Source organism: Chelonoidis abingdonii, chromosome 5 (assembly GCF_003597395.2).
Source record: "Chelonoidis abingdonii isolate Lonesome George chromosome 5, CheloAbing_2.0, whole genome shotgun sequence".
Taxonomy (NCBI): domain Eukaryota; kingdom Metazoa; phylum Chordata; order Testudines; family Testudinidae; genus Chelonoidis; species Chelonoidis abingdonii.
The window spans coordinates 15,778,316-15,788,449 of record NC_133773.1 but is presented as its reverse complement, the minus strand read 5'-3'; the positions used below and the strand labels follow the sequence as shown (position 1 = coordinate 15,788,449).

The 10,134-nt window shown below is 40.7% G+C and overlaps 1 protein-coding gene across 2 annotated transcripts in view; it reads right to left on the bottom strand.

Moving 5' to 3' along the window:
- The window catches only part of BMP2K (BMP2 inducible kinase), an 82,433-nt gene that overhangs the window by 48,977 nt on the left and 23,322 nt on the right, over positions 1-10,134 (bottom strand). For both annotated transcript variants that reach the window (XM_032778105.2, XM_032778106.2), the window contains exons 7-9: positions 8,835-8,938; positions 3,574-3,653; positions 1,144-1,304 (exon numbers count right to left, since the gene is read on the bottom strand). In XM_032778105.2, the coding sequence (XP_032633996.1) occupies positions 1,144-1,304; positions 3,574-3,653; positions 8,835-8,938 (345 nt within the window). The remainder of the gene's footprint in view (positions 1-1,143; positions 1,305-3,573; positions 3,654-8,834; positions 8,939-10,134) is intronic.

Here is a 10,134-nt window from a genome sequence, read left to right as displayed (position 1 = left end):
GTGTGTGTGTGTGTGTGTGTGTGTGTGTGTGTGTGTGTGTGATATCCCTTTGGGAGTGACAAGACTAAGCAATACTCTACAGGCAGAGGGCACGCTTGGATTGCTGCTAGATTGGTCTTTTATTAATCTCTGAAATCTGACTGTTTTAATTGCAGTAAGTAATTGAGGACCTTCAGTACAGATGCCTGGACGAGGTCCAGACCATGCTGGGCTGCTTGCAACAACAGCCGTCTCCCATTTAAATGAATATGTTTTTCTAGTAGATGCTTTCCTGCTCTGTTAGGATTTTCTGGACCTGAAGGGAGCAGTCTCTGTCCATGGTACTCAACCAGCTAACAGCTGTGCTGTCTTTGGGAGGCTACAGTGACTTTTGGATTGGATGGAGTACCTAACTGTGAGGCTGTAGATCAGCTTCAAGCAGTCTGGGAGCTGAATCAAAGGCTGGATGGACATTTGTAATCAATCTTTAAGTCGGAACTGCCTCCGCCAGTACAGAGCTAGAAATAATTCTTCATTTGTCCCTTTCAATCTTGGAAATTATGCTGGGGGATCCAGGGAATTGGAAAGGCACATAAGAGGCCTTGGTACCACTGCAGAAGGAAGGTGTCCAATAAGCCTAGACTCACGCTCCCTCTGGAACAAAAGTTCTGGCACTTGGTGTTAACATTAGTGGCAAACAAGTCTATCACCAGGGTCCAAGTCTCATCTCTATGATGGATCTATGCAAACATCACTGATGAGTGGCAACCAACTGTCTGCTCAGGACATCTGCCAGGTTGTTTCTGCCATCTCAGTTATCTGGTGCTGATGGCACAACATACAGAGCTTGACAGCTTCCAATCGAGGCAGAGGAGAGATGAACGTGTGCTTTCTTGATTTTTTATGTTGGAGAGGTGATCTCTGTCAGGATCTGCACTGCAGAGTTTTGAAGAAAAGGTAGTGAGGCCATTAGGGCTATCCACATGGCTCAGAACTCCAGGACACTGATTATAACAGTTACCTCAGGGTTCAAAGTGACTTCCACAGACTTTGGATTTCTAAGATTAAAAATAATGGAAAAATAGAACAAATCTTCTCCACTCCCACCCCCTTTTCTGGAGGGGGTGGGTTTAATATTTAAGTCCTTCAACTTGAGTGAATTACCTTTTTGCACACAGTTACCGAATTCACCAGGAACCGATACTTTTACTGGTGTTGCTGAACTCTGGATAGTTAGCACATTAGAAGTGGCAGTGCTTGAATTGGCCTTTGGTCTTTGTCGTGGTGCAATTGAGGTTTCTGTTGGTCCAACAGCATCCGTTATTCTATAATGAAGAATTTTCCAGAGAAAATATTTCAGTGTATATGACTACTCTTCAGCTTTATTCAAGATACCCTTAAGCCCATCTTCTAATTGTTTAGTAATATCTTAGCCCCATTTTGCATACCTTTACATTTTATTATTTCTAAGTTTTGATTTCTAAAAATATTGAAGACATTGAAAAACCTTTGATCTTACTTTTGGAGAACAAGCATAAAGAAAGACCTGCCTACTAATTCATATAAACTCTCAAATAGCCATAGGTACCACAAGAGGGGGCCCATGCAACAACATTTCCAAGGAGACCAAGATAACCGAACATCATTAATATTCATTCTTCCTAAGTGCAAGTGTTCTGTTTTTCCTTGAGATATATATTGATCATAGCTAATAACAGAATGCAACTGTTTAAGGGTTTGAGCAAATTACTGTGATTGCATCATGATGATCATTCACAGCATATTCCAGAAACTCAACACTGCGATACAGAAAAAGTAAGACATGATAAAAGATTTTTTAAAAAGCAAGAATCGGCTCATCTCTTTTCATGGTGGTCAAAAATCTACAGACTCTAGAGCAGGGTAACCTATGGCATGCATGCCGAAGGCGGCACGCGAGCTGATTTTCAGTGGCACTCACACTGCCCAGGGCCTGGCCACCAGTCTGGAGAGATCTGCATTTTAATTTAATTTTAAATGAAGCTTCTTAAACATTTTAAAAACCTTATTTACTTTACATACAATAGTTTAGTTATATATTACAGACTTATAGAAAGATCTTCTAAAAACGTTAAAATGTATTACTGGCACGTGAAACCTTAAATTAGAGTGAATAAATGAAGACTCGGAACACCACTTCTGAAATGCTGCTGACCCCTGCTCTACAGCTTCAGTCATTTCTAGTTCTATTTTGCTATTAGGGAACTTTATAGCACTTACAGCAATGCCATATTCTGCCAGAGCACGAGTAAAATTTTCCAAAAGTGACATTGACTTAGGAGTGAGCCTTAACCTAATTTCAAAAGCTACTAAGACACATGGGAGGGTAAGTTAAGTCAACGAGGAGCTTTTGAAAAGTTATCCTATCATTATGTGCCCCATCACTAATCTGTGAAAAGAAACCAGTGCTGAAGAGACATTTTATCATAATAAAATATTCTCAAAAGCTGGGCCCTGGTGAGGGCATAGAAGCAGGGAGACAGGTGAAAAATGCAAACATGCTTTTAGAAAATATATTTCAATAACCTATGTGCATGTGACCTACACAGGAAGACCAACCAAGTTTGTGACCTTTTTGCTTCTTGATGACGTACACATGTTTTGTGAATGAATTTTGCCTCTTCAAAAGAGGCTTTTGCCTTTTTTTTTTTTTTTTTAAACACATATTAAACATTCAGGGCTTCTTGTTTCTCGGTAGAAGACAATGTTGTCTCATACGTCATCACAAATACCAATGAAGTGAAATATGAGCAGTTTAGAACAGAAGGGATTTTTAATCTAACAAACTCTGAATTTGGTTTCTTGTTTGTTAAAATTTGTTGGGAGAAATTCTCTGTTGAAGATTCAAATCTCCATCCCTTCAACTAAGGGGGTGAGAAAGCTCCCATTCCAGTGCATTCAATCACTAAGAGCGCCTCCAGCAAAAAAATAGAGAAGGCAAGACTTGGAATTCCTGATATTTTAAGATATAAAACCAAAATCTTTAAACCTTTGTGTGTTGTTATAAAGCAGAAAGACTAAAACCCTTGTTTTCCTTTGCAGTCCCTTTAAGACTCAGTCATGGATGTTGGCATAAAAATTAGTTTGGCTAAAGTTTTAAGAAGTTGTTTACACTTTGTATGTTTTTCATTTTTAATCATTAACTATCTTTATTGAATACTTTATTCATGCTAATATTGGATCAAGAAAAAGTCAGTGAAGACAAGGGCATTTGCATTCAAAAACAGAGATTCTACCTGATGAGGAAAACGTCAGCAGATTTTCTTAATGGGTTCATTGTACAAACATAAGCAGGACAATTGGCTGTTTGTGAGGTAAAACCAGATAGATTTCAAATACTGAGATGCCTGTAAATGTTTACTTGGAGCTTATTAAAATTACCATCTCAGACTGCTAAAAACATTGACCTTTTAAAGAGTTCATATGGACACAAGCCCTGGGTACCAGAGTGAGTTTTAGCATATTAACCAAAACATACAAGAAAACTGCAGGTACATAAAATTGCTATAAGATACCTAATCAGAATCTACCAAGTTCTACATTAATTTTGCTCACCTGGCTTTTATTTGGCTTTTTCTAGCAGCCGCCTCACTAGCTGTCATGGGTTCAGGAAGAGTTGAAGGGACAGGAGAATTCTTTGGAAAAAGCATATGTGAATTAAAATATAAAATTCTGAGAATTGTTACAAATTGAAGAGGTATACTGTGGCTTCCTTAGGGGTGGAGGATGAGGGGGAAGAAGATCTTAATTTATAAATAAAACATCAGAAAGTGCTTTGGCTCAATATTGCGGTTAAACACACATTGTCAGATTAAAACGTATTAAAACCTTTCCTTACTTATGTTACAAGAGATTGTGACACTGCACCACATATTCTTCAGTAATGTTATGATAGCTTTATGGCATAATTATGATACATTTTGTACATTAGTCATGTGAAGTGTCATTGGAAATATTATGATTTTCTGATTATCCTATTTGTATGCATGTATCTTTTTATCTCAAGTTATGAATACTCACTGTATCTGTATTTCAAATGTACTCAACACCAGGTAACAACCACTAGACAAGATGCTTTCTGTCTTCCAGATAGTGGGTGGAGAAGGGCCTATTCAGGGAAATGGGCCATTAGGAAAAAATAATAGGCTTTAGAAGAAGCTTATCTCCCTGGTGAGCCTTCCTGTGAATGCTCCAAACAGCCTGTAAGAAATGGCTACTATGGGTATGCCGCACTGATTACATTGAGGCTTTACAGCGCTGCATCTTGCAGCGCTCAGGGAGGTGTTTTTTCACACCCCGAGCATGAAAGTTGCAGCGCTGTAAAGTGCCAGTGTAGCCATACCATACTCTATGACTCTACAAGGACATGTGATCAGACCACATGATGCTAGACTCCATCTTGGGATTTCAGTATTTTTCTACAGACTGGTCTGGGAACCAAGCTGTGAAACAAAGGGTTCCCGCTATATGCTAAAACTATATAAAGGCAGGAAGTGACATCTGTGGTTCTTCACTCCCCACACAGGAAGACTCCTGGAAACACCTGAGGAACAAAGACTGAACTGGAGGAAATGCTGGAATCAGGCTAAAAGGGATTTCTAGCCTGTGAATGAAACATCTGGGGATTCCAAGCTGTAAAGCAAGTGCAGCTTGCCCCATAATCTGCAGCCTGCCTGTATCATCTCTTAGGATGAGAATCTGCTACTTCATATCCAATTTATCTAGTATATTAAACTTAGTTTGTTTTTTTGTTTATTTGCTAGGTAACCTGCTTTGATCTGCTTGCTATCCCTTATCACTTAAATCTATCTTTTGTAATTAATAAATTGTTTTTGCTTTATCTTAACCAGTGAGTTGGAGTGAAGTGTATGGGAATCATAGCTCAAAGGGCAAAGGCTGTTGCATATTCCTCTCCACACTGAGGGAGGGGGGAAAACTTTACAGAATAAGCTCAGGGAGTTCCCTGTGCAGCTCAAGACAGTATAATTTTGGGTATATACACCAGAGGGGGTGCATGCCTGGGGAGATCAGAGTTGCCCTGGCCGTAGCCTTCCTATGCAGGGGCTGGTCAGAGAGCCTGCATGTAAGTGCAGCTGGGTGTGTCTCTGCCTGTATGAATGCTGGTGAAAGTGCAGACTGGAGGGCTTTGCAGCTTGTCACAGCAGTACAGTGTGAGAGGAAGTCCAGGCTGGTGGGTCAAGGGGCTCAGTGGTACCTCAGTTCCTGGTGGAACCCTGGAAAGAACTCGTCACAGAGATTATTAATTACAATTTAAAAAAAAATAATTGACCATTATATATGTAAGCAGAGTCAGGATGAGCTCTACCCTGACATCTGGTGGTGAATTATGGGAAGCGTGGAAAGAATTTCAGGAAGTGTGAAATCTCAGGGATTTGCATAGGCACACCCAGCATAGCCTGGGATGGTTATTTTGACAGCTCTGGGATCCCCAATTTCTTTGTTATTGGGACAGGATAAATACAGTGTTGCCACCTGATTATGTGAATGAGGAACTATGAGACTGCTTTATGACAGAGATGTCTCAATATAAATTAAGTGACACTTGCTAGACAAAGGACATGGGTTCCAAAACCCAGTGAACCGAGAGAGGTTGGGGACTGGTGTGTGTGCCTGATGGTATGGGCCCCTTTTGAGGGCCTGGAACACCAATTGCACATCCTCCTCTCTCCACTGTTAAAGAGTAGAGCTAATTTTGATTCCATTAGGAGTTCATCTAGAGACTGCTGAGCTGAATTCATGTTGAGCCAATGGTGTACCAGCACCAGGGCTCCCCTACTAAGAGCTGAAATCACTGGAAGAGCTGAGCTGAGATCACTGAGTGCTGTGTTAACTAGTGGGGAAGCGTGAAGACCTATTGTTAAGCGGCTGGCAGAGTAGAGCAGTTTGCAGCATCTTGGAGCAGCCCATGGAACAGTGAGTGAAGTGGTTTGCAGGGATGGCTGAAGGAGCGGCACAGCTGGTGTAGTGGAGCTGGTCGTGGTGAAGGCTGCAGCAGAACTCCACAGAGAGGCGGAGCAGTTGGCCCTGGCCCACGTAAGGTGCCCCTTAACACCTTGTGTGGATTTCCCCCTCATTTCCACCCAGGCTGAGGGGTGCGGTAAAACTCTGCAGATAAACTTCTGAATTCTGGGGTGGCACTGACCAGAGACTTTCAGGTTGTTGGACTTTGGGGTGATTGGGCTTAAGACCCTAAGGGGGAAAAGGACATTGCCAAACGTACTTGGAGGTGGGTTTTTGCTTATGGTTTGTGTTACAATCCTGTTTGTGGTGTTTCTCCAATGGGATGCCGCATTGTTTCCTTCCTTTATTAAAAAGATTTTGTTACACTCAGACTCTGTGCTTGTGAGAGGGGAAGTATTGCCTCCTAGAGGCGCAGTATGTAAGTGTCCCAGTCACTGGGTGGGGGCTCGAGCCGGTTATGCATTGTGTTATTGAAACGGAACCCCTGGATACTGAACCTGGCCCTTGTTGCTGCCAACTCAGAGGGACAGAAGGGTTACATATACACTGCTTTTTGCTTTCTCATCTTGAATAGAAGTCAGCTAAGTCAGTTTAACTTTCAGGCTGTTGTGTATTAGCACAACGCTGTTATATTTGGGTTTCACAGAGTGCAGAGAATATTTGTTTTAAAATGTTTCCTTTGGAGTTTTCAAACACATTCACGAAAACATTTATTTTGCCATATGCTTTATAAAAGATTTCTTTTTAAACCTACATTTGGATAAAATTTGACACCATTCCTTTAGGAAGGAAGAAAGGTGTTGCCCTAAAAATGATGTCTCAGATCCCCTCATGAGCAGAAAAGAGGGCACTTGTTCCCAAAGGTGGTGAAGAGATCCACCTTCACCAGATCCCATCTCAGGAATATATTGGAGGACTTGAAAGTCTATTCATAGTTCTGTGCCAAGTGTCCGCTGAAAACGTTGGCTGTGGTGTTCTGAATGCCCAGGAGGCAGACCACCAATATTTAGATCTGATGAGCTATGCACCATTTCCACAGTATGTTGATATAGAACGTGCAGGACACACTGTCCATCATGACCCGACTGATTTGCCTGTGAGAGGCAGAAAATGGAGGCAGACGTTCCCGACAGTCCTGAACTCCAACAGATTGATATGGAGATTGGTTTCTTGAGTTGTCCATATGCTCTGAGTCATGAGGAACACTGAGATGAGCTCCCTATCCCAATAGTGACGCCTCTGTTAAAGTTAGTGATGGAGCTGGGCAACAGAGAGAACGCCCATCCAGACGCTGAGCTGATCTTTCTGCCCATCCAGAGGTTGAGTTCATCTTTCCACCAATCCAGGAAGTTCCTCAATTGTACTGGAATCATCACTTGTTTGTCCAAGGTGTGTCTGCCTAGAAAGCAGGTCATTCTGAGCCAACCTTGAAAGCAGTGGAGACATAGCCATGTGTGTTCGGTCACAAAACCACAAGCTGCCATATGTCCTTACAGCAGTCCAAGGACTTCCCTGAATTGTCTGTACCAAACATGATAAGGTTATGAAGCCGTCTAACAGAAGGTAGGCCCTGGCTGTCAAGTTCAATGAAGCCCCTATAAGCTGCATCTTCTTTATGAAGGTTAATATGAATTTTCTTACTTTCAGCTGAAGACCCAACTTTTGGAACAGAGCAAGGACTGTCTGGGTGGAAGATAGTATAGCTTCATAAGAATGGCCCTTGAGTAGCCAGTCATCCAGATACTATTACTAACAGCTAACTATACTAACCAATCGTATCGAGCAACTATAAGAAGAACATACAATAGCCAAGGCACGCTCCAGGGAGACACACTAGAGCTCCCTCTCCAGCTGAGGTGATAGAAAATGAATTAAGGGTGGTTCACTCAAGCATCCCTATATAGCCTCAAAATTTGGCATGGAGGTGGTATAGGGCACATATGCAGGTCAAATAGGCACAGGTAGTGGAAAAACCTCTGATCAAAGGGCTCAAGAAGCATATGCGCAACTGAAGCAGAGCACCAATATGGACACTACATCAAGAAGAATGCCTGGTTTTGAAATGATGATTCCATCCTTATAACATTAATTCTCAGACATAAGCTACATTTAAGATCTAGTTAAGGTTGAGAGTAGAGATTTTATATCTTTACCCCAAATGCTAGAGAAATATAGAAATAGGGTGAAGGGGGCTGAGGCGAAAATTTCAGGCTATTCCATTTTCCCTGTAGGTAGGCAAGATCCTGCCAAGGCTGGAAATGGCTAAGGATGCTTAATAATACAAAGTTAAATCAAAGCTCTGTTCAAAATTATCAGTTCCTTTTGTCCTCATTACTTCATGTAGTAACTCTGAAATTTGAACTTCCTGTGAGAAAAATCAACAGAGCAGGAACAATTTAAAATGCATTTTATATAGACAGACTAAGGTCAGAAGGGACCATTATGGTCATCCAGTCTGACCTCCTGAGGTCTAGCCAAATAAAAAGTGTGGAAAGTACAGTTCGTTTGAAGTACCATTGCACTTTGATACAGTTTATCAGGATGTGTCAGAAGCTATTTTCCATTCCATCTTTATTTATCAGTGCTATCCAGAAGATTCTAAAGCAGTTTTCCTTTGTTTTAGTTTAACAAGCTAAGAATTCTGTCAACACAGAATCTATTTGAAATTTATCAGATCCAGAACTTTCAGCACAGGGACAGACTTCTATAAAGAAAGAAGTTAACATTAGACATGTTCTCACTTGATTTGATTTAGAAGTAATAACTCCTTTTGACAATATTGAAGGACACTTACTAAATCTATCAAAAGATGTGAAAAACAGAAGACTACTTACATTAATATTGGACAATGGACATTCCTTTTTGGCAAGTTTAAAGGCAAAATAAGATATTTGAAAGATATCGGGTCTCCGTTCTTGATCTGGTTCAAGCATGTACCCTGTAAAAGTGGATTGATTAAAATTTCTTTAATAGCAATTAAAGAAAATTTGCCTACAACATACTACAAATGAGAATTAAACTACTTTACTAATTGATTTAGAATTTACTCTTTCAAAAAGTGGTTTTTACTTCTTTCAGACAAGTACTGAGTTAGAATGGTGTCTATTGCCAAGAGTATGCAGTTTATACTATATGTTTTACTCTTTTCCTTGAATGGAAGAGTAGAAAATTTGCATTACCAGTCCTGAAGCTCAACTGAATCAATTAAACAGCAGACCTGTAAGGACTGCTAGGGATGCTATAGAACAAACTGCAAAGTGCTACACTAATAAGTTTAAAAAAAGTAGTTAGTATTTTAGAAAACAGCTAGATCAGAGTTATGTCTTCAAAACCTTCTTCTCCACTATTAGAATGAAAACAACTCAGGAGTATCAGCCTTTTTGAAAAGCATTTTCTGAGACATAGTAATATAAAACTGAGCCAACTAACAGCGTCACAGCTGGGCTGATGTGTAAATGTCACTGCATTTGGAACCAGCAATTTTTGTTTTGTTTTGTTTTGTGTTTAGAGGACCCAGGCAAAAAACCACACACACACACCACTCAAAACATAACCAAGTTCTATCTCTGAACACAAGTTATGTTTTCTGAACTGACACATACTCATGAAATGGCTGATTATTCTATACGAATGTTAAAATGATTAGATGCAGACTAATTAAAAAAATAAAAAGAAGTGGATTTTATACCAGCACCAATCCATGCATCGTTACAGAAACAGCGTTATTAAAAACAAACAATGTTAAACAATAATTCACTCTGAAGTACACTCAATTTAATCCAGTGATTCTCAAATTGTGGATCAGGACCCCAAAGTAGGTCATGACCCCGTTTTAATGGTGTTGCCAGGGCTGGTATTAGACTTACTGTGGCTTGAGGCCCAAGCCGGGACCCAAGCCCACACCTGAGAACTTCAGCCCTGGGCAGCAGAGGTCAGGCTTCAACTTCAGCCCTGGGCAGCGGGGCTCAGGCTTCAGTCCCCCCTCACGGGGTCATGCAGTAAATTGTGTTGTCAGAAGGGGGTCATGGCGCAATGAAGTTTGAGAACCACTGATATAATCAGTAAACTACCACAAATAGTTAGGTTCACTATAGACAGTAATGGCATGTAACTAACTAGTTTTGAATGCAATCC